This window comes from Coregonus lavaretus, assembly GCF_964263955.1.
Source record: "Coregonus lavaretus genome assembly, contig: HAP1_SCAFFOLD_716, whole genome shotgun sequence".
In the NCBI taxonomy this organism is placed as follows: Eukaryota; Metazoa; Chordata; class Actinopteri; order Salmoniformes; family Salmonidae; genus Coregonus; species Coregonus lavaretus.
The window spans coordinates 57999-83131 of NW_028161759.1; the positions used below are offsets into that span (position 1 = coordinate 57999).

Genomic DNA, 25133 nt, shown 5'->3' on the forward strand with positions numbered 1-25133 from the left:
ATGTTTTTCTACCAGAGCGTTTTGAATCGTCATACAGGCTGCTTCTCCACAATATGGTGAGTAGGCCAAGTTGCTAAAAGATTGCGGTTGATATTTGATATGTAGGCTAGAGAACCGTTTCATTTGGATGAAGGAGCAATATTAATGAAGTATGGGGATAATAGATCATTCGATTCTCATTATGTTTTTGTAACTTTGTCATAATCCTACCCGAGCTCCACGGCATAGCCTAGTTTGACTATTACCTGCTTATCATGCCTACCTAGCCTACTGTATGATCAATTATAGCTAAGTCAGCCTAGACTACTTCATGAAAGATGAATGTAGGCCTACCTTGCAATGAATAAGACACAGTTATAACTCTATTATAATAATGTAACACTATTATAATATTAGTTAGGCCTATCCTATATACATTTATCTAAAATGGTTTTCTGATATTTCTCGTGCTGTTAAATCTAGCTGCTAGTGTCTGGGTCTGGGGTCATGTAAAGGAGAACAGGTGCAACAGCCAGACATAACAATGATAGACCAGGTAAACACAGAGGAAACATAAAGAAAACATTTGTGCTCTTCTCATTGTCAACAGAGACACATCAATGAATGCCGCTCTAGAATTAAACTGAGACGCATAAAATGACAAACTTTTAAACGTTTAGGAAAATATTAGAGAATAGGAGAGAGATCATCAGTCTGAAAGCTTGAAAGAGAAGTTTGATTTCCCCGCCAGCCTCTCAGTCCAGCAATTTCAATGTACCGCGAACCCGAAGAGCGCACGCTCTGCTACTTTTGTCCAATCAGAGCGCTTCAGAGGTTTCCGGTCGACATTACTGTCCAATCATACCGCTTCCAGTGTTTTTTCCATATCAGTGCAGTGAAACGGAGCAGTGCGGGCTATCGCAAGGCAGGCGGGCTATCTGATTGCTGATATCCATTTGTCTGTAATGATGGAAATATCTGTCTGTTGTGTGGTGATTCTAGGCTGGCTGCCACCAAAGGGATAAAGATCCCACGAAAAGATTTCCTGAAAGTCAATGTCCAACGAACATGGTAAGAGATGGTTTGCCTTTGCCTGTTTGTCATTGAAAAACTTTTGCTTCATACATTCGTTTCTGGTGGGATTATCATCATCATCATCCTTGTGTATAGCTAGCTTCAGTGTTCTACAATTGAAAACGTATATAAATATAGGCTACTGTTTAATTTTTAGTTTTTTAATCATTCCTTTCTTAGCCCTGTGCTATAGTAGTCTACATGGATGCCATCATGCCATATCCCATTTGTTGTGCACCTACAGTGATGACATCATGGACTATGTGCTGGTGCGAGTCCCGCCCCCTCTGCCGGGATTGCCCCGCCCCCGTTTCTCCCTCTACCTCTCCTCCCAGCTCCAATATGGTGTCATCATCGTCTTCCACCGCCAGTGTGGGATGCTCCTGGGTAAGAGGGAGAGGAAGAGAGGGGGAGTCATAGAGGGAGAGGAAGAGAGGGGGAGTCATAGAGGGAGAGGGGGGAGTCGTAGAGGGAGAAGAAGAGAGGGGGAGTCGTAGAGGGAGAGGAAGAGAGGGGGAGTCATAGAGGGAGAGGAAGAGATGGGGAGTCATAGAGGGAGAGGAAGAGAGGGGGAGTCATAGAGGGAGAGGGGGGAGTCGTAGAGGGAGAAGAAGAGAGGGGGAGTCGTAGAGGGAGAGGAAGAGAGGGGGAGTCATAGAGGGAGAGGAAGAGATGGGGAGTCATAGAGGGAGAGGAAGAGAGGGGGAGTCATAGAGGGAGAGGAAGAGAGGGGGAGTCATAGAGGGAGAGGAAGAGAGGGGGAGTCATAGAGGGAGAAGAAGAGAGGGGGAGTCAGAGAGGGAGAGGAAGAGAGGGGGAGTCATAGAGGGAGAGGAAGAGAGGGGGAGTCATAGAGGGAGAGGAAGAGAGGGGGAGTCAGAGAGGGGGAGTCATAGAGGGAGAGGAAGAGAGGGGGAGTCATAGAGGGAGAAGAAGAGAGGGGGAGTCAGAGAGGGAGAGGAAGAGAGGGGGAGTCATAGAGGGAGAGGAAGAGAGGGGGAGTCATAGAGGGAGAGGAAGAGAGGGGGAGTCAGAGAGGGGGAGTCATAGAGGGAGAGGAAGAGAGGGGGAGTCATAGAGGGAGAAGAAGAGAGGGGGAGTCAGAGAGGGGGAGTCATAGAGGGAGAAGAAGAGAGGGGGAGTCAGAGAGGGGGAGTCATAGAGGAAGAGGGGGGAGTCGTAGAGGGAGAAGAAGAGAGGGGGAGTCGTAGAGGGAGAGGAAGAGAGGGGGAGTCATAGAGGGAGAGGAAGAGATGGGGAGTCATAGAGGGAGAGGAAGAGAGGGGGAGTCATAGAGGGAGAGGAAGAGAGGGGGAGTCATAGAGGGAGAGGAAGAGAGGGGGAGTCATAGAGGGAGAGGAAGAGAGGGGGAGTCATAGAGGGAGAGGAAGAGAGGGGGAGTCAGAGAGGGGGAGTCATAGAGGGAGAGGAAGAGAGGGGGAGTCATAGAGGGAGAAGAAGAGAGGGGGAGTCAGAGAGGGGGAGTCATAGAGGGAGAAGAAGAGAGGGGGAGTCAGAGAGGGGGAGTCATAGAGGGAGAGGAAGAGGGGGGAGTCATAGAGGGAGAGGAAGAGAGGGGGAGTCAGAGAGGGGGAGTCATAGAGGGAGAGGAAGAGAGGGGGAGTCATAGAGGGAGAAGAAGAGAGGGGGAGTCATAGAGGGAGAGGAAGAGAGGGGGAGTCAGAGAGGGGGAGTCATAGAGGAAGAGGGGGAGTCAGAGGGAGAGGAAGAGGGGGGAGTCGTAGAGGGAGAAGAAGAGAGGGGGAGTCATAGAGGGAGAAGAAGAGAGGGGGAGTCAGAGAGGGGGAGTCATAGAGGGAGAGGAAGAGAGGGGGAGTCAGAGAGGGGGAGTCATAGAGGGAGAGGAAGAGAGGGGGAGTCATAGAGGGAGAAGAAGAGAGGGGGAGTCAGAGAGGGGGAGTCATAGAGGGAGAGGAAGAGAGGGGGAGTCAGAGAGGGGGAGTCATAGAGGAAGAGGGGGAGTCAGAGGGAGAGGAAGAGGGGGGAGTCGTAGAGGGAGAAGAAGAGAGGGGGAGTCGTAGAGGGAGAGGAAGAGAGGGGGAGTCATAAAGGGAGAGGGGGAGTCGTAGAGGAAGAGGGGGAGTCATAGAGGGAGAGGATAAAAGAGGGGGAGTCATAGAGGGAGAGGGGGAGTCATAGAGGGAGAGGAAAAGAGGGGGAGTCATTGAGGGAGAGGAAGAGGGGGGAGTCGTAGAGGGAGAAGAAGAGAGGGGGAGTCGTAGAGGGAGAGGGGGAGTCATAGAGGGAGAGGAAGAGAGGGGGAGTCATAGAGGGAGAGGGAGAGGAAGAGGGGGGAGTCATAGAGGGAGAGGGGGAGTCATAGAGGGAGAGGAAAAGAGGGGGAGTCATAGAGGGAGAGGAAGAGAGGGGGAGTCATAGATGGAGAAGAATAGAGGGGGAGTCATAGAGGGAGAAGGAGAGAGGGGGAGTCAGAGAAGGAGAGAGGGGGAGTCATAGAGGGAATGCGAGGGAGGGAGAGAGGGAAGGGGAAAGAGAGGGGGAGTGAGTAGGAAAAGAGAAGGTTGGAGAGAGGGATGGTGCAGGTAGGGGAGAATAGGAGGTGTGGAAAAGACAGTAGTGTGACAGTAGAGTTATGACCTCTGACCTGTGGTGTGACACAAGAGTTATGACCACTGACCTGTAGTGTGACAGGAGAGTTATGACCTCTGACATTAGGGTGACAGGAGAGTTATGACCTCTGACCTGTAGTGTGACAGGAGAGTTATGACCTCTGACCTATAGTGTGACAGGAGAGTTATGACCTCTGACCTATAGTGTGACAGGAGAGTTATGACCTCTGACCTATAGTGTGACAGGAGAGTTATGACCTCTGACCTATAGTGTGTGTGTTTCCAGAGGAGATCCAGCAAATCCTGGACAGACTAGCCAAGACCAGAACCATCCAGAAGATCGACGTGGATGAGCCTGACAGGTGGGTACAACAAACCCTGTTTCTCAACTCTCATGTTCTTCCAGGGGGAGAGAGAGTTGTCTGGCGAGGGCGCTGACACAAAATGTCTGCCATGAATTAGGATCTCTCTCTCTCTCTCGCTCTCTTTCCCTCAGACATGCTCTTTCTCTTCCTGACGCGTTGTCTCTCCTGGAGGAAAGTGGGTGGGCCGCGCACCCCTTCTTTGGAGAAATGCATTCTGGGTACGCCATACCCAGCCCCAATACACTAATACAGGTACATCAGACAGTGGCTCAAATGACTGTGTGTGTGTGTGTGTATGTGTGGTAAATTGACACATCTCGTCTTTCTCTGATCTCTTGTTCTGTTCCTCTTCTTGTCTGTCAGCTGGGTGGAGAGTTTAGGAGGGATGCCACTCCTGAACGCCCCCTGCTTCTGAGTCCAGGAACTCCCCCTCAGGACGGTGAGAGAGGAGGGGGGAGTTCAATACATTAAGGGGAATGGGAGTGGAGGAAAGGAAGAGTGGTCATGAGTTAAATGGTAATCCATTGGGTTTCCTTTATTGTTGTTTATGGTCTTATCCCTCATTCATTCCCAGGTATCACGGCATCTCCAGACTCCATCACTCTGATAGAGACTGAACCCATCACCATCCCCTCAGCAGAGGTACACCTGTCAATCAGTACAGCTGTCAATCAAACTAACCTTCCAATCAAACCATCTCTCTCTCTCGCTGGCAGTTTGAAGGGGCGGAGCTCACTGAGGTCACACATCAAGACATGGGGATGATTGACTTGCTGATGGACCAGTTGGATCACTTCCCAGAGGGTGAGTGACAGGTGAATTCTCCTCTGTCCCTGCCGCCTGTACACAGGGCAGCTGTAAAAATGAGTCTGTGTTTCAGGAGAGATGGAGACAGAGCGAGAGAGGGGCCCAGAGAGAGAAGAGGGGGAGAGAGAAGGAGAATCTGTGGGAGAAGGGGACTTGGAGAGAGAGGGAGAAAGTGAACAAGAAATAGAAAGAGACAGAGAAGAAGAGATAGAGAGGACAAGAGAGCTGATTGGATCCCTTATTGGGTAGGTTAATGTATACTGACACACTCACACACACACACAGTAACTTTGGTTCCTGCTGTCTCCTCTGTCAGACTGCCGCCCACCACCCTATCCAGCGAGGACCCCACAGTGCTGCCTGATGAGGAGACAGAGTTGCTGCCCATGGAGATGTCTGCAGCGCTGGCAGAGGAGAGGACCCCAGTGTCTGTTCCTCTGCCCCCTTCCACACCCGGTGAACCAGAGGAGAGAAGGATGGATGGAGAGAGGGAGAGATGGAGAGATAGCCCCACCCTACAGGATGTTACTCCCCCAATGAAGCGACCTCGCAGGAGGCAGCTGCTCTTCATCGACCAGGAAACACAGATTACCCAGGAGGCACTGCAGCAACAGATAGACAACACGCTCATACAGACCAGGCCCCTGGTACACACACACACACACACACACACACACAAATACATACACACACACATTTGAACTATACACCCAAAACTGTTATCATTTACAAGGTATTCATAAACAAGTTAATCAGTTAGTGAAAGTGTGAGAGTAATTAAGATGTGTGTTCCAGGTTGTAATCAGTGGTCTCTCTAAGAGAACAGTGTCTCCAGCTGATCTCCTTGGTAACCCATGCACCAGTGAGTATCAACTCTCATACTCTCTCTTTCTCACTGTTAAACAACCTTTAATCAACACTGAAATAATGTTAGGTCTCTATTCCTCCTCAGCCCTCCCTCCGGAGCTGCTGTTGCCATGGAAACAGGTGGCGGTCGTCACAGCGCTCACTGGCTCCGCCCTGCTGGTAGGGAGGACAGAGACAGACTCGGAGTCAGAGAGAGAGAGGGATAGAGAGAGAGTGATGGAGGCAGCGGAGGAGGGAGACAGAGAGCAGGAGGAAGAGCTCAGCTCTAAAGAGGTGAGGAGGGATCAAACCGTTTTTTAGGTGACTACACATGTGTGCACCTAATAACTGGACAATGACAATATCGACAATTATCCCTGTGTGTGTAGGTACCTAGAGAGTTGGCAGAGTCAGGCCTGTCCCAGCCTGATGTTTCCAGTAAGATATTACAATACTGTAGTATAATTCCATAGATCATTCATATGGCTGGGGGACTGCAAGATGCTTGGTCATCTTGCAGACAGTGCTCCCTCTCCATCTCAAGATAGATGTTAACTCTGTGTGTTCCTCCAGCTCGGTCGCCGCTGTCCCTGGAGGGCTCTGATAGAGACATGTCCCGGGAGATCTCCCCTCTGGACACACCCGAGAGCAGAGGGTGAGAGGAGAGGGAGGAGAAGAGTGGGGAGAGGGGAGGAAGGGAGTTGTATATTGTGTGCAACTGGTAGTTACATACATGATAATGTAATATTGTGTTGTGTTCAGGTCTCCTGTCCCCAGGTCTGTGTCCAAACTGATGGACATTCCAGAGGAGGGCGAGGGACCGCTGGAGAGAGAGCCAGAGCACATACCCCTGGCTGACCTATCAGCAGAGCTACTGGAGTAATAATCTAGCTATTACATCGTCAAATTATAGTTTTTTTTTTCTTCTTCTAAAGAGCTCACTCACCCTCTTTCTGTGTGTTTATCCAGCACAGTGACAGAGCCTCTTGAGGATCATGAAGGGGTGCTGTTCCACTCTCTGCTGCCCCCACTGGCCCAACGCAGTAGTGTCACTCACTCATTCTGGACCCTACTGGGTAAGACAATGCAGATGTGTGTGTGTGTGTTTGTGTGTGTGTAACAGTCAGATGTGTGTGTGTGTGTTTGTGTGTGTGTAACAGTCAGATGTGTGTGTGTTCTCTACAGAGATGGTAACTGCCAGGAGACTATGTGTGCAGCAGGATGAACCTTATGGTGACATCATCATTTCACCTGGACCCAACTACGAGGAGGGGAATGAGAGTGTGTAACACACACACACACACACACACACACAACTGGAGATACTGTTTCTTCAAAGATGACTTTCAAATAGATCTCACACAGATAGTTTGATTGTGGTAACAAAAAGAGACGACAGTTGACCTGTTCCTCTTTGCTTATCGTAATTTAGGAGTTGCGTTTTTGTTGGTCATTTATCAGAACCTCTTATCCAAAGCAGCTTACAGTAGTGAGTACACACATTTGTCTTACTGGTCCCCAGTGGGAATCGAACCCACAATCCTGGCATTGCAAGCGCCATGCTCTACCAACTAAGCCACACAGGATATTTTGTAAAGTTTTTAAAGTTTTAAAGCAGGTTTTGCTTTGTCTTATTATATTATGTGACTAAAGACTGAAGACTGAATTTAATATTCAATATCACATTTAAAAAAAGCATTTTAAATGACTTTTCCGCCATTTCTATTTACATAGTATTTTTACCTAATCTTTGCCTGTGCTGACATGTAAAGGGCTTAGTGTGTTTCAGTGTTGCTGTTTTTTAAAACTTGTTACAGGTGTTTGTTTCTGTGAATAAACATGTAAAACTATTTCTCTGTGCTGTGTTTGTGTCTGGCAGACCCAAGTCAAAATCTAAAGGAGTTAAAAGTAGAATTTTATGTACAATGTACTCATGATGAACCACAATTGGAAGAAAAACATTTAATTGAATGATTAATAGCTTATATAGACTATAGCACATGAGTTTTCACAAATCATCTCTTGTACTGTACACAGATGGCCGACCGGTAGTTGGACATTAACTCTACACATTTCATGCACTTTAAACGTTGGTACAATGCTGTATTAATAATGAGACGGGACACCAAAGTGTTAGCTTCAGGAAGGTCTTTAGTAAGATAAAACCAGATACAGAACATCATTGGTACTGCATTACATCATGCTACACCTCCTTTTAGTTATAGCAGAGGAAGACACAACACATTTTAGAAATATGGTAAAAATCTTAATAAATATATTTAGTGTTAGCTTCAGGAATGTCTTTAGTAAGATAAGTACTGTAGTACAGCATGCTACAAACGCCATAAAACCTGAACTTGTCTATTGTGTACATCTGTGTAAATCACTCATAATGAATGGCTATAAAATCAAGGCATGTTACAAACAAATATAATCGTTTTATAGATCATTTACACTGTTACAAATGTATGGATTACAAAATTTCCCCACAGACACAGTTGTCGTTTTCTTTCATTCACTTGACAGAAGACATCGTCCTCAGAGTAACATAATGAATACAATAATAAAGAATGTAAAACTGTTCTATATTGTTCTGTTCTGGCTCTGACAGGCCTGTGGGACTGGTATGTTTCCCTGCCTGAGGTGGCGCTCTTGGGCTGTGGCAGGAGATCTCTGGGAGGGGGGAGGGGGGACAGTTGCGCCCCTGGTCATTCCTATACTTTCTGTCCCATGCCACTCTACTTCCCAGTAACAACACCCAGTAAGAAAAATAATAATAATACGCCATTTAGCAGACGCTTTTATCCAAAGCGACTTACAGTCATTTGTGCATACATTTTTACATATGGGTGGTCCCGAGGATCGAACCCACTACCCTGGCGTTACAAGCGCCATGCTCTACCAATTGAGCTACGGTGGCCTACACAAAACCTGTGGCCAGCATTGAAATCTGTCTGGGTGAACAGGATTAGGGTTGAATGGCGGGAACCCGGTTACCGAGATTTACCGCCCCAAAACCACTCCCTTTTCCCGGGATAAATAACTGCGAGAAACCGGTAAATTATAATAAATTATTTATGTGAACAGCATGCCATGAAATGGAACTGTTAAATGATATGCAATGTCTAAATCTGACTTCTCTACAGCGTCTGCATGATGAATCAACGCTCAGGGTGGGGACAGACAGCCCATCTCAGTATGGAGCGCAGTTCACAATGCATGTAGACCTATCATCTCATCATGGTAACTCCTTGTGACAGGTAGGCCTACATTTTCTGCAGCATAGCCTATGCTACAGTAATATAAAGACCGAATGCCCGTCTAATTTACCCATCTCCATCTGGCTTTTTGAAAGATTATACTTTTTTCAATTGCAGCTGCATAGTTTTAAAACAGCCTACCACTCGAATATCGTTGCTTGAAATCAGTGCACGCGCGAGCACTCTCGCCCAGTCTTTCTCTCTCTCCATCAACTCCATTCAAATTGCATCCAAAATAGATAATCCTGTTCTCGATTGATATATAGCCCTATATATAGATGTCGTAGCCTACCTCTTTCAGGGAATACATTAAATCCAGTATTAGCCTTATATTTAGTTAATTAATTATGGGTTATGCATAAAAGCGTCTAATTTACAGTATATACTTTTTCTCTTGCGCAATACGCACACACCTGTGCTCCGCTGGCCTCGCCTTAAACAACGCTCATTAGCTCTTGCAATCCCATGCAGGAAAAGCTAGACTAGAATAGCTAGCTGGACATTATATGTTTAGCATTTCTTATACCAATAAACTATTCGAAGAGGGACATAAGCTCTTTTTTGCTGATTGTTAAGTACAGCAGCCAATAGAACTCACGGGTAATTTGAAAGAAGAGCGAACGCGTGCGATGGCGGTAGGCTATAGCAGTTATTTATTCAGACCCATAATCATTCAATCTTCGTGAAGAGAAATTAAAGCATTCTGCATCCAATTCTAGTCCTATATTATTCAAGTGTCATTAGAATGATGAAGATAAGGACAACAAAACGTATTTCATTTAACTGTTGAAAGCAAGGAAGGAATAAAGCAACAATAGAGAGAAAGCGGAGGTAGGCTAATAACATTAGGGGAAATATTATGAAAGGTATATATGCGACAGCCTACTAATTATACAAATAGGCCCTATTATATTTCAAAATTAAAATCAAATTCACTAGCCTATACTTGTAACTTTGTTGGCCGCATGTGCTGCATCAGAATCGCAAGTTCTCTTCTTCTTTATCATGGTTTGAACAATGTGCGTAATTCCAGTCCATATAATACAATATAATACAGCACAGTACAGTAATACAGTTCACACTAAAAAAGATTAGCCTACTGGATCTAGTTTCATTTATTTACCCAAGAGAGCATATAGCTAGCTACATCTATGGGCTTTTATGTTTTTCTGTCGTGCGTAATGTGCAGTAGCCTATATCATACATGTATTGGATAACAGCAACCCTAATCAGGATATGGTTGCTCCTCTGTCTACACAAAACCTGTGGCCAGCGTTGAAATCTGTCTGGATGATCAGAATACCGTTGCTCCTCTGTCTCCCGTCACCTTTCTGTTCCCCTCCGACAGGGAGAGGTGTCAGTGGGCTGTGTTTGGGTCCAGTGTCAGCTCATAGGCATCTGATGAGGGAGACAGAGAGACTAATTACATTACAAATAATTACATGTTTTGAGTGTATTTTTGACAAATATGTTTGATTGATAGTGATCATGAGATCCTATGTACTATTCATTAATGAAATAACTGACAAGAGAGTTCCCAGAATACCTCCTTCTAAATATGATCTCCCTTAACTCACTGTGTGTGTTTTTGTGCTGGTCAGGTCTATAAAACAAACATAATTACACACTTACATTTCTTCAGGCCAGATACTTGTAGATACCAGTGCTCTGCATGATTGTTCACACTGTAGGAGAAAGAGATTCACAGTGACACAAACAGCATGTGTTTGAAGTTCAGTGTGGAAAATAAACACCTTAACAGGAGGCCTATACTGTTCTAGAACTGTCAGGAGGAATCAATGATTTGTACACATACCTTATTTAACTAAAATACTCATTTTACATCCATACATTGTATTTCTACCTGAGTTTTACATTACAGTCTGGATGCTCCAGTGCAGCAGAGAGAATCTTCACTCCTGAGTCTCCTACGTGACTGTAGTCCAGATTCAGCTCTCTCAGGTGTGAGGGGTTTGAACTCAGTGCTGAGGCCAAGGAAGCACAGCCTTCCTCTGTGACTCCACATAATGACAAACTGCAGGAAGAGAACATTCAATGAAGGATTTGGACTCACCTAGTGGCATAGCTGCACCCCATGTCAAATATGATCACCGGTATTCAGTTGACCAATTATTGCACAAAAGTATGAAGCCATTAATACAATTAAGGGGCCATTGTCATTCACATTCAAACATACAATGTTTATAAAAAAAAAAATCCTATGTCACATAATACTTTACACTCCAATTGTACACACGTAAGAACTTCCAGTTTACAGTGTGGACTCCCCAGTCCAGCAGAGAGCAGCTTCACTCCTCATTATTTTTCAGGTTCAGCTCTCTCAGTTGAGAAGAGCTGAGAGTAGAGGCCAGTGCTTCACAGCATTTTTCTGTCAGGTTGCAACCCATCAGTCTGTATAAGAAATGAAGACAAAGACATGGATTTACTTTTAGTTTTTTCAGTATCAAACCATTAGCTACACAAGCATCTGATTACAAATAATATGCAATGAGAGCGATTAGAGTATTATACAGTAATATAGAGTCTACATAGTTGTGTCAGTGTCACAATCTACAGTAACGTCAGTAATTGTGTCTCTGTTTTAATCTCCAAGATAATTAATAACAAAATAATGATGAAGACTTAAAGCACTGATAGGTGGGAAAAAGAAACCATGGAGTGATGAAACTGGCTCTGCAGTGGAGATTCACCCTGGTAAATATCTTACTTCAGCAGATCATTCGAAACTAGGAGATATGAAATATAAGACATTACAACAATGTGAGATTGCTTCTCTTACAGTACATACAGTGAGGGAAAAAAGTATTTGATCCCCTGCTGATTTTGTACGTTTGCCCACTGACAAAGAAATGATCAGTCTATAATTTTAATGGTAGGTTTATTTGAACAGTGAGAGACAGAATAACAACAACAAAATCCAGAAAAACGCATGTCAAAAATGTTATAAATTGATTTGCATTTTAATGAGGGAAATAAGTATTTGACCCCCTCTCAATCAGAAAGATTTCTGGCTCCCAGGTGTCTTTTATACAGGTAATGAGCTGAGATTAGGAGCACACTCTTAAAGGGAGTGCTCCTAATCTCAGCTTGTTACCTGTATAAAAGACACATGTCCACAGAAGCAATCAATCAATCAGATTCCAAACTCTCCACCATGGCCAAGACCAAAGAGCTCTCCAAGGATGTAAGGGACAAGATTGTAGACCTACACAAGGCTGGAATGGGCTACAAGACCATCGCCAAGCAGCTTGGTGAGAAGGTGACAACAGTTGGTGCGATTATTCGCAAATGGAAGAAACACAAAAGAACTGTCAATCTCCCTCTGCCTGGGGCTCCATGCAAGATCTCACCTCGTGGAGTTGCAATGATCATGAGAACGGTAAGGAATCAGCCCAGAACTACACGGGAGGATCTTGTCAATGATCCCAAGGCAGCTGGGACCATAGTCACCAAGAAAACAATTGCTAACACACTACGCCGTGAAGGACTGAAATCCTGCAGCGCCCGCAAGGTCCCCCTGCTCAAGAAAGCACATATACAGGCCCGTCTGAAGTTTGCCAATGAACATCTGAATGATTCAGAGGAGAACTGGGTGAAAGTGTTGTGGTCAGATGAGACCAAAATCGAGCTCTTTGGCATCAACTCAACTCGCCGTGTTTGGAGGAGGAGGAATGCTGCCTATGACCCCAAGAACACCATCCCCACCGTCAAACATGGAGGTGGAAACATTATGCTTTGGGGGTGTTTTTCTGCTAAGGGGACAGGACAACTTCACCGCATCAAAGGGACGATGGACGGGGCCACGTACCGTCAAATCTTGGGTGAGAACCTCCTTCCCTCAGCCAGGGCATTGAAAATGGGTCGTGGATGGGTATTCCAGCATGACAATGACCCAAAACACACGGCCAAGGCAACAAAGGAGTGGCTCAAGAAGAAGCACATTAAGGTCCTGGAGTGGCCTAGCCAGTCTCCAGACCTTAATCCCATAGAAAATCTGTGGAGGGAGCTGAAGGTTCGAGTTGCCAAACGTCAGCCTCGAAACCTTAATGACTTGGAGAAGATCTGCAAAGAGGAGTGGGACAAAATCCCTCCTGAGATGTGTGCAAACCTGATGGCCAACTACAAGAAACGTCTGTGTTAGTAGACCTCGTAACAGAGTCTGATTGGACTCCAGAGAGAGGCTGAGAAGGAAGCGGATGAAGAGGTCCATGTGTCCATTCTCACTCTTCAGAGCGTTATCCACTGCACTCTTATGGAGGATGGTTGCAGAGATTTCATTGGACGTCAGAGGGTCATTGGGCGTGGTTTCCTGTTCTGCCATCAGATTTACATTGTTGTTGTTGAACGTGAGAAAGACATACAGAGCAGCTAGAAATTCCTGGATGCTCAGATGCACAAAGCAGTACACCTTTGTCTGGTTCAGCCCACACTCCTCTCTGAAGATCTGTGTACACACTCCGGAGTACACTGATGCTTCTCCAACATCGATGCCATACTCACTCAGGTCTTCCTCGTAGAAGATCAGGTTGCCCTTTTCCAGCTGTTGAAAGGCTAGCTTCCCCAGTGCCAGAATGATATTTTCATTTAATGGTGGTTCCATCTTGTTCGCTAGTGTACTTCAGATTCATCTGTGTGGTCTGAAACATCAGGAAGTGTGTGCACATTTGAGTCAGCGTTTTGGGCATCTTCCCACTCTTTGCTTAAACTAAAAGTATCTCCAGAACAGAGGATTAAATCCAACAGAATAATGGAATGTGGCACATGATGTAGAGGCTTCTTGATGACTTCATGTGTGTGATGATTCTTCTGGCCTGGTTTGGATCAGTCATTCTCTTGATGAAGTACTCATCCTTCTGTGGGTCATTGAACTCTTCGCACCCATGTTACCTGGTCAACACAATCTGGAGGAATGCGATTGGCTGGTGCAGGTCGGGAGTTAATCCAGATGTGAGCATAGGGAAGCAGACTTCCCTGGATGAGGTTTGTCAACAGCACATCCGCTGAGGTTGGCTTTGTGACATCACGCCAGGTCTTGCTCTCAAAATCTAAAGGAAGACGGCATTCATCCAAACCATCAAGGACAAACACAACATTGTACTTCTTGAAGTCTGAGATTCCAGATCCTTTGATCTCTACAAAAAAAGTGAAGAAGAAGTTCCATCAAACTCTTTTCCTCCATAATATTCAGCTCCTGAAAAGGGAGTGAAAAGATGAGCTGGACATCCTGGTTTTCATTTTCTTCCACTCAGTCCAGAATGAACTTCTGCACAGAGACCGTTTTTCCAATGCCAGCGATTTCCTTTGTCAGCACAGTTCTGATATCCTTGTCTTGTCCAGTTAATGGTTTGAAGATGTCATTGCATTTGATTGCCATCTTGTGTGTCTGGTCTCTGGCATGCTATCTCAATCTGTCTCACCTCATGTTCATTGTTGACTTCTCCACTTCCACCCTCTGTGATGTAGAGCTCTGAATAGATCTTATTGAGAAGTGTTGGGTTTCCTTGCTTAGCTATACCTTCAAACAAATACTCAGACCGCATCTTCAGATGAGATTTTAGGTTATGTTGGCACAAAGCAAGCTCTCCATAGTGACCTATCAATGCAGAAAGGTTTCATATGAAAACGTTAACATCATGCAGGAAGAGTGTAGTATATAAACAAGTTAAAGTGACTCCCTTATCAATATGTGAATCACGCTGTCATTCCTTTTTCATGCAGACAAACTTTGATAGTAAATTGGAAGTATTTCCACAACTTGGTTAGAAGTTATGGAGAAGAATCTGGGGCAAATATATGCTTTAAAAACTGTGGGAAAACAGCTTCAAGTGTGGAAACATATTTCTATACCATTCCAATAAACTGGAAATCTCTGATGACATCCAACAACTCTTTGCAAACTGCAGAATACACAAATGAATCTTCCTACAACACTTGACTTCTAATATGTTGGTATTTCTCAGTGAATGAGAGAGTATAGGACTTCTCTCAACTCAGTGTAGACATAAAATCAATATTAAAATAGATAGCTCTTACTTTTCTCCAGTGTGTCAGCAAGCTCTTTCTGGTTCATGCTCTTCAGGACATGAATTCTGATCTTCAGAATTGAACAAATACACAACATGAACAACTCTGTGACCTCGATTAATTGAATACACAAATTGAGTCAGACCAGTTGACCAAGATGAATGAATTGCTTTCGCAAACTTGAGCGGGTCGAATAAAATCAGTCTTGTACAAAACGAGTCAGACAAAAACAGTTGAATCAAACAGATTGATCAAGCTGATCAAATGAGCAACCTGAATGAGACAGATGAAACTTCCAACTTCACCAAAACTGAATGAATCACAGCCGCTCAAGCAAACCATTCACCCCCACAGGCTGAGCAGACCTACTCGATCTAACGTTTTCTCTATATATTGCAGCACTTGCGGCTATTTCACTTCTGTTCACCTACTCAGGATGATCAGCGCTACTTCCAATTATTACATCACCTACTCAGGATGATCAGCGCTACTTCCAATTATTACATCACCTACTCAGGATGATCAAAACTACTTTTTCCTAGCGGCCTTCTCTAATTATTGCATCACCTCCACAGGATGAGCAGAACTCTTTTAAACGTATGTACAGCCTACCCGAGCAGCCTCTAACGATGCACTTCCTCAACACGTTAGAGCGGTAACCATAGGCAACCTATTCACACAGTCCCTCTGGATTTCTAACCTTAGCCGTCCAAAAGCTGTATTCATAGGCACCTGTCTATGCAGTCCTCTAGTGCTATATTTTCTTAATATACCTAGAGCGGTATTCACAGGATTTTGAACTTATATACAACGCCTATCCATAGGACGTAATTAGCAAGCCACCTGCCCGTTCAGTCCTCTGGAGTGCTATCCTTAGCTTCTCCAAAGTGATAGCCACAGGATTTAAACTTAAATACAACCATCAACAATATTCAACAATCAATAACATGGCATGCATGCTTATTTCTCATTCCAACAAAAACTCTGTACTTTTCCTAAATGTAGCCCTTACTACTGGAGAACCCCTGGTACCTGACCTTTAGAATCAACTGAGCAAATCACACAATTTATATGCTAAAAGTAAGAACGTACCTTACATCCAGGGGTGGTGTGTTCATTAGGGCGATATGGGCGACGCACTGCCAAACGGGAAAAGGAAGGGATTTTTTTTCTAATCAATTATATCACGGCAACAGTAGTTATCAGTGTTCTAATCTAGACGTCTGATCTGCCACTAAATGTCCAATCAGGCTAAAGTCGTGCTTCAAATGGCCCCGCCCCTTTTGGGGCGATTTCAGTCAGGTTGAAAATCGCCCAGGAGTCTCTCATAGACTATCATGTAAAATCTTTTTTTTTTCAAATATCAGAGCTTTCAATACAATCTCTATGGGTTCCGGGAGGGCTTGCACTTACGCGCTTTCATCATACGTAACATAAGTAACCATGAACATAACTAAGAAAAGAGCGGGTAGCAGCGTCAATCAATTCACGTACAACTGTCAAGATGGCTAGCTTTGCGAGGCAAAGATGAAACTGAGGGCTCCACCAACCCTGGTATTTTTCTTGGACTTGTCAACTTTGTGGCACAATTAGATGAGGTGTTTGATGACCATCTTAAAAATGCTAAAGTTTTCAAGGGCACATCAAAGACCATTCAAAACGAGCTACTGGAGTGTATGCTAGCGGTCATGAGGGAACATATTGTGGAGGAGGTGAAGTCGGCGAACTTCGTAGCTATCCAAGCTGACGAGACCACGGACGTTTCTACACAGACACAGCTGGTGCTTGTGCTGAGGTACATAGATAGCAACCACAAAGTGCAGGAGCGCTTTTTTGAGTTCCTTCCCATCTCGGAATCAACCTCAGTCTCAATCGCCAGTGTGCTTTTGGAGAGACTGAACGGTCTTTTTGCCGACGACGAGAAAGTCAAACTCATTGCGCAAGCTTACGATGGAGCCAGTGTGATGAGGGGAGAGAAGGCTGGTGTGCAGCAAAAGGTGCGTGAGCATTTCAAGAATGCCCATTACGTGCATTGCTATGCGCATCAGCTGAATTTGATCATGCAGCAAGCTAGAACAGTTTCAGTACAAGTAATGTAGCCTCTCTCTCTCTTTGTCCCTCCCTGTCTGTCTCTTTAACACACACACGCCCAAATCAGTTCACAGTTGATGTTGTTTAAAATAAAAAATATAAAAAATCTGTTCATGTTCATTTTTACAAATCTATACAATTGGCCAGAATATGGTTGTTCATTTTTACAAAGCCATACAGATAGCTGTGTTTACCTTTTCTATAAATTATTTTCAAATTCTGTTTTCAGGCAAAATGTCTATCACTGTTCATTTTCACAAATCTATACAAGAGGGCAGAATATGGAAGTCTATAAAAATGTCTTATTACCAATAACTTGCATCAATGTTTTCAGTAGCCTCTATCAAAAGCTCCTGCTTGCTTGTTGTGAATTATGCTCAGGTGCACATATTTCCAATTCAACCATGAGGCCTTTTTGAAGCAAGTAATGTGTATATCAGTATTGACTTATATGCTGCCCGTCTTCATGTTGTTGCTGGACATATCTTTTTTAAAATGTGTGTAGGTCACCTAAATCATCAGAAAAATTGCCCCCCCTGAGATTTTTTTCAGGAGCCGCCACTGCTTACATCTGTTTACAGTGGCCACCGTATTTGTGTGATTCGTCCAGCCTCCTCCAGTTGGCGCAGCACCCCTATGGTCTCTTTTTCCAGTCCCTTCGTGGTCGCCAATTATGTTGTAGAAAATTGTCCTTAAACTTCTTAAAAAATCAAAGTACTTCCAGAGTTTTTGTAGAATTAACATAGACTTTATTACACAAGCAATAGAGCCGAGCTGGTCTGCAGAGCAACTAACTTCCCACCACTCAGCTCTCAGTTTATATACAGTTCTATTCCTGCTCATTTTACATACTATTTAGCTTAATCCCTCCCTGTTTAGTTCCTCCACCATTGTTTCCAAATCTTCACCTTTTGACCGCTCCGCCCACTTTCTTAGTTTATGATAGTGGCGAAATCTGACTTCTCTTCCTTCTACTTATTCAGTCTCCTCCTTCTATGTATTCAGTTTGGAAACAATAGTTGCGGGACCAATGCTTGGTGAGCTCGGCATCGCTCTAGGCATGCTGATCAAAGCGTAGCCATTAACTAGCTATAATTATTCAGCACTACCAAAACTTTATGAAGCTGGTTACTAGCTAGCATAGAAGCTGTAGCTAGCTGTCTGCAAAAGTGAACAACTATTTTCCCTCTCTGTGAGAAGAAAATTGTCAAAAACAAGGTAATGAAAGCGGTACCTTATGACATTGCATTGCTAGGTACCCAATCAGAATGTATTTCTTGATTTTAACTACTAAATATTACATAATTACATCCCCCCTCCCTCCCCCTCCTCAGATCATGAGTGCACAAGGTATAATAGCCTTGGACCCAGTGTGCACTACTGGCAGGCCTGGACGTGCTACATTGGCAAAACCGGGCATGGTAATTAATAATAATAATAATAATAATAATAATAATAATAATAATAATAATAATAATAATAATTTTGGGGGTGCTTATATTTATCATGTTACACACAAGCGTGTAATGAAAATGTGTTTTATTGCATATCCCAACTCCCCCTGAGACACCCGCAGGGAGTGGGGTCACAGCCAGGATCGCCATTGTAAAGCGCCCCGGGAGCAATTAGGGTTAAGTGACATGCTCAAGGCAACAGATTATTTTTATGGGGAAACAAAACTTGGGGGGGCACAAATTCTATCTGGAGGGGCCATGCCCGGCTTTGCCACCCCATAGCACCGGCACTGATTGTCCACAAAGCATAATCCTGCCACAAATACATGGTAAGATTACTTAAAAAGGACACCACAAATCAGTTATTAACAGAATATGCCCCTAACGTCAACAATACACCTTAAATAAATAAAACATTGATTTTAGAAAATGATGAACTCAAAATGGATAATTTGATTATTCTAGCTAGTAAATAGTTCCTGAAATACTCAAAAGGGCCAGGTCCCCAGCAAGCAAAATTTGGCATGTGACTTCTATCTAATTTACAACAACAACAAAAAAAATGTTTAGAACATGCCATATAACTATACTATATAACTACCAATTGGTCTACCAACAAGTCATCATGGAAAATAAGTACTATTTTATACATCCTTTTCTGGTTACTAAAAAGACGTGAACAAAACCTGACCATGACGTCAGAAAATCTATCATAATGACGTCATGGAAACCAGTTTTGCCCACTGGGTCAGTACCAACAGACAGTCAGTGGGTTAGTATTGCGGCCCTCCATGTACGGCCCGGGGCAGAGGCATAAGGAACACGGGGAGATGAAGCTGCACCATGAGGAGTGGAGGAGAGCCATGCTGTCTGCATCATAGAAGGACACCCTCTCCCTGTCACAGTCTAGGTACAGCCCCACCCTACGAGGCCAGGACTGGGCCTCAGCCTGAGTACCTGGGTCAGCACCAGCAGCCATCAGGGGCGTCTCCACACCATCATGGCTGAACACCAGGCCCTTCTCAGGCTTCAGGTGCAACATTATCTCCCTCTCTGGAGACAGGACAGGCTCTTTGCCGGAATCTTCCTTCACCTTCAGCCCCACCCCCCAGTCCAGCTTCCCCCCCACCTCCACTTCCCAGTAGTGCTGCCCTGTCTGGACGGTCTCTGTGGAGATGACGGTGTTGGTGGCGGCGGCGTAGTCACGGTAGTAGTTGAAGCCGAAGCCGCCCTTCCGGTCTGCGTGCCTGACACTGGCCCCACCCTCTGATAGCTTTAAACAGGGATCATCACTGCTGCTAAGGGTGAGGCGCTCAGGAACTGAGGGGAAGAGTTCAACAGACAGAGAGAAAGATGGCGTTAGACACACACACTTTCCCCTGTTGTCTCCCTCACCTGGTTTCCCTAGTCAGTCTTCATTCTCACCTGGTTTCCCCTGTCAGTCCTCATTCTCACCTGGTTTCCCCAGTCAGTCCTCACTTTCACCTGGTTTCCCCAGTCAGTCCTCACTCTCACCTGGTTTCCCCAGTCAGTCCTCAATCTCACCTGGTTTGACGACCTTTAGCATCTCCTTCCACATGCAGAAGGGCAGGTGAGTCTCGTAGAGGCCGAGAGTGAGGGAGTCAGGGGTCACACACAGACTTCTAACCCTTGACCTGTACCTGAGACAGACAGGGTTGAAACCACCACAATAAGTTCACCTTATTGGAGATAGACTGGCTAGAACAAACATTTCCTATCAAAGCAATGCTTCATCATGGGGACACTGGTGGCCATATTGGTCTAAAAGACACAACACATCTCTCAGAAGGCAATACAGGGCCTATACATATATTTGCTGATGTCATTGTGTTCATGTATGTATATTTAATGTTTCTGCACTTACTCAGGTTTTGCTGTGTCCTTCATCTTCATCCCCTCAACAACAGGAAGGCCTTTCTCACTCCACCACTGTGAACACACACACACACCAATCAAATCACTTATTATGAAAGACAGACTACAAGACAACCCGTAACTAGACTCTGTGAGACTCCTCCCACCTCTAGAAAGTGGTCAGACTCAGGTATCTCCAGAGCAGACTGCAGAGTCACTTCCATCTCCCTCCCAATCATCAGCCTGTTCTCGATCACACAATCATTCTTCAGCATGGCCGCCACAGCTTTCTTCTCATCCCTCTCCAGCTCCTCCTTCACCTCCTCCTCCCTCCTCCTCAGGAACTGGTGCAGCTCCTCAAAGCAGGAGGAGATGTGAGCCGACAGGCTTTTAGACTTCTCCTGTGATGGGGGAGAAATGTTTGACTGTAGGACACACCATTTTCTTCAAGCTTTACTAAAGTCAAATTCACAGGTTAGTAAATGATTCAATACAATAATACATACAATACAACTTTATTGTCAATTAGTTACAGCCAACAGAAATGTGTTTTCTGCTCCATTCTCAACCCCCCCAAGACAGCACACATCACAGATACAGTTGAGACGAGCACATGGTCAAGCTGCAGTGCAGCACCCCTGGATGGATAGCATGTTTTGTCGTTAAGGGCCTTGCTGAAGGGCACAATGGTAAGGGAATGTCTTGAGGATGTGAACCCAGCAGCCCTCCAGTTGCCAGATCAATTCAGTTAGTTTAGGCTAAGATGAAATCTATTAGCGTGGTTGATTGTTCGGACCAACTGGGGACATTTCGTTAGTCCCCACGAGGTCAAATGCTATTTCTAGTGGGTTTAGGGTTAAGGTTAGAATTAGTGTTAGGGTTAGAATTACGTTAAGGGTTAGGGTTAGGACCTAGGGTTAGGTTTAGAGTTAGGGTTAAGGTTAGGTTTTTGGGTTAAGGTTAGGGTTATGGTTAAGGTTAGGGTTAGGGTTAGGGTTAGGGTTAGGGTTAGGGGTTAGAGAAAATAGGATTTTGAATGGGACTGAATTGTATGTCCCCACAAGGTTAGCTGTACAATACTGTGTGTGTGTGTGTGTGTGTGTGTGTGTGTGAGAGAGAGAGAGTGAGAGAGAGAGAGAGAGAGAGAGAGAGAGAGAGAGGGGGGGGGGGGGGTAGCGAGAGACTCAGGGAGAGAGAGCTGTAGAGAGACTCAGGGAGTGAGTGAGTGAGAGAGAGAGAGAGAGAGAGAGAGAGAGAAGGGTAGAGAGAGAATCAGGGAGGGACTGAGAGAGTGAGAGAGAGAGAGAGAGAGAGAGAGAGAGAGAGAGAGAGAAAGAGACGCCCTCACCTGGGTCTTTATGATCTCAAAGGCCTGCTGTTGGTTCAGTCCTTCCATTTCACGGTTCTCCTTCACCAGGAACCCAAGAGCTCCCTTCAGAACATTCTAACAACACAGAGACCAGGATTCAATCAAATGCCCGCCTACCAAGCGGGCAAAACATTTTAGTGGCCCCCTCTTGACGGCGGAGAGAAACATTTACGTTTTTAAGTTCATTTCCTGCAATTCTACACATTTTCCCATGGAGTGTAGAGACAATTTTCCAGTTTTAAAGCCTTTTACATTTTTGCAGCGTTAAAGCTTATTTCCTGCAATTCTACACATTTTACCATGACTTATGCTGTGAGAGTGACTAAGAAAATCAATGGAGGCACCCTGGATGTCAGGACCCCTGGGCATGTGCCCTGTGTGCCCGGTCAGTATTTGTCTATGATTACTACAAGTTTAGATAATGGGGTAGACTAACTTACCAATGAGTGACTGTCAGTGACTGACAAAACAAGATACAAACTGCTGATGCGCAACCACATTTTGAACTTACACTTTGTGTATTCTACTATTCGAACTCTCAACAGTAAGTTGAGATCTCGAATGAGTTCCTAAAAAAATGTAACTATAATAATAATAATAATAATTATTATTATAAAAATAATTATTATTATAATAATTTTGGGGTTGGGGGTAGGGATGAAAATGTCTGTCAATTTTGCTGCCGACTATCTGACCCTCATTAACCAGTCAACAAACGGTTAAATATTTTCCAACCAGAAAATAACGTGACAAACAGAAAATACAATCAGAGATCTGTATATAATGACGAGATGCTTATGTTTCTGCCCTGACAATGGGAGTGGTCCCAAGGCGGAAAGGCAATCGACAAATTTAGGCCCAAAATACGATCATAGAAACGCATTGGACCTCTCGCTTTGCCTCTTCCTCTCTGATACTATGCATGCATACAAGGAGCAGACATGTTTCATTAACAGCTTAATGGAAACATGCAACGATAGCAAGCCTATCGTCTTACAGTCAAAAGGCTATAGTCTATTATTGAACATGCAACTCCTGTAATGAAGCAGCTAATTAGCAGCTAAACGTCATTTTCAAACATTTGCCAAAATGCAATTAGCAGAAAACACAGTTCTTAACAGCGCACCTAATGCGAGCAGTTCCATATGTGACTGAGATGAAAACCTCCATTAGTAATTTAGAAAGAGGGGGAATCTAATAGCAACTACTGTGATGGGTTGCTAATATGACTAGGATTGTGGCTTTGGCTTCTGGACAACGAAAGAAAGTTGATATGAAAACCAATAGAACAGGAGAGAAATGCTGGTTAATGGCGTGAGGAAGCCTTTATAAAATAATTGCCTCCACGTTTCTAGGGATGGATTTTCGCAAGGCTACTTTGAAGCAAGGTAAGACATGACTCATTATTTGAAGTAAAGTAAAACGTTAAGGTTTCAAACAATTATAATGCCTCAAGCTCACATTGCAAAGTGGTGGTTGACGCGCTGATAGTCAACGGTAGGCAGGCTATAGCCTATGCATCCAAATGGTGAATGGGAGGCACTCTTTACGAGTTGAGATTGAGAAATAAAAATAGCTCCTTTTGAATCGTGAGAAATAAAAATAGCTCCTTTTGAATCGTGGCCACAAGTTTTTAACTTGCGATTGCATTTAGAATTGTTATTTGTTGCGCAATGACTGTGCTTACAAAAGCAGGTTTCACTCCTTGGTAGGCGATTCCACTCCACAAACAAGGCTCTCTGTATGCTGTGATAAATGTGGTAAATAAAATGCATGAGGACTAACGAAAGTACACACGCACCAATTTAATTCCACAAAATTATGCAAATTAACCTATAGACCGATAAGCATGACCTGTCCAATGTATTTTCGGTGGCTAACCGATTAACCGCTAACATCCCTAGTCGGGGGCCCCCTAGCGGCCGGGGACCCTAAGTGACTGCTTATGTAGTTTATGCCTTTAGCCGGCTCTGGTGTGTTGTCTACAATGCACCACCTTTGACATTTAAAGGTAATTTCCGCTTGAGCTGACATCAGCAGCGTTTACTGTGAATGCGATCTCTGTAGACGTCTGGATAATTGTTTTTAAAAGGTGCATTGTCGGTGTGCAATGCGCTTGTCTACAAAGCAATGTGCCTCTGATTGAATCCAGGCCAGAGAGCCAACAGAGCTCTAGAACAGACACATACCACAACACTCCTTATGACAGAAAGAATGCATGGCATGTAGCCTATTTTTGGCATGGGTGTAAGGATGTGTACATATTTACTGATTATATTTATGACAGAGAGAGAGCGAGAGAGCGCAAGATTGAAAGAGAGAGATTAAAAAGAGATTAAGAGAGAAAGAGACTTTGCAGGTTTTATCCAGTTACTGTTGTGTAGAACCTTGAAACACAGATTGAGGAAATTCAACATATATAGACTTGGAAACCTACAGGCAAGCAAAGTTATATAATAATCACCTCTTACCATTTTAAGAGGTTCACACAGTAGTATAAGTACAATTATGAGGTTTAAAAAGAACTGTGCTGGCCATAGACCTACACACCTTACTGATCTTTGCTGCCTCTTTCACGGGTGTGAACGTGTGTCCCCGGTGCTTTTCTCCATCCCTGCAGATCACACACACCAACCTCTGGTCTGTCTCACAGAACAACTTGAACTTCTCTTCGTGCTCCAGACACACCAGTTCTGCGGCTACAGTGCGTCCCTGCGTTGCCTTTGGTCCCCTCGCTGCAAGGCCGCTCTCCTCCTCCTCTCGGGCCGCATCTGCCATATTGGTCAAGACACGGTGAGCCCGGAGATCCTTCAGGCTGAAGGGGCCCCGGCACTCTGGGCAGCGGCTCTGGCTCTTCGCTGAGCTCTGCCGCAGGTGAGAGCTGATGCAGGGGCGGCAGAAGGTGTGGTCGCACGGCAGACTCACCGGGTCAGTGAAAACGCACAAACACACTGGGCACTGGAGCTGCACAGACAGGACTGATGTCATATCTGTATTGAAGTTCTCTCTCTCTTTCTTTGAAAACCTCACTTTCTTGATCCTTGGTGTTCAACAGGTGAAGAAAGACATTAAAGTTTCACTTCTGATTCCCTTTGTTCAGAGTTCATACTTTCACATGACAACACACTCTCTCACACCCTGTAAAACCGGCTGGACTGGAAATGTTCATGTTGGGGCCATCTGTTTAGGCCTACCTAGTCTTAGATAAGAGGTACCACAGAGAAACCTGTTGCCTCTGCCAGGCTATTGGTTCGTTCCTAGGCTAACTAGCAACTTTTTAAAGCAACACAATACCATAGTGTAACACTCTATAGTGTGTCCCATCAGGCTATCCTCCTGGACAAGCTTATCCTATTGAGGCCCAAGATAGAGCCAGT

General features: G+C 44.7%; 2 protein-coding genes across 2 annotated transcripts; one reads left to right on the top strand and one right to left on the bottom strand.

Annotated features, from left to right (window-relative positions):
• LOC311120147 (meiotic recombination protein REC8 homolog) lies at positions 1 to 6951 on the top strand (the record flags this gene model as incomplete). Its single annotated transcript, XM_084194764.1, has 14 exons — positions 1 to 56; positions 982 to 1050; positions 1298 to 1440; positions 3931 to 4010; positions 4373 to 4448; positions 4584 to 4659; positions 5133 to 5463; positions 5612 to 5678; positions 5769 to 5842; positions 6052 to 6100; positions 6236 to 6317; positions 6440 to 6541; positions 6632 to 6738; positions 6848 to 6951. 14 exons carry the CDS (start codon positions 1 to 3, stop codon positions 6949 to 6951), a joined length of 1416 nt encoding a protein of 471 aa, XP_084050890.1.
• A 12309-nt stretch (positions 6952 to 19260) lies between these two features.
• LOC311120137 (zinc-binding protein A33-like) lies at positions 19261 to 24744 on the bottom strand (the record flags this gene model as incomplete). Its single annotated transcript, XM_084194755.1, has 6 exons — positions 19261 to 19832; positions 20058 to 20173; positions 20398 to 20462; positions 20555 to 20788; positions 21736 to 21831; positions 24307 to 24744. The coding sequence occupies 6 exons, from the start codon at positions 24742 to 24744 to the stop codon at positions 19261 to 19263; spliced, it is 1521 nt and encodes a 506-aa protein (XP_084050881.1).
• Between the last annotated feature and the right edge of the window lie 389 nt (positions 24745 to 25133).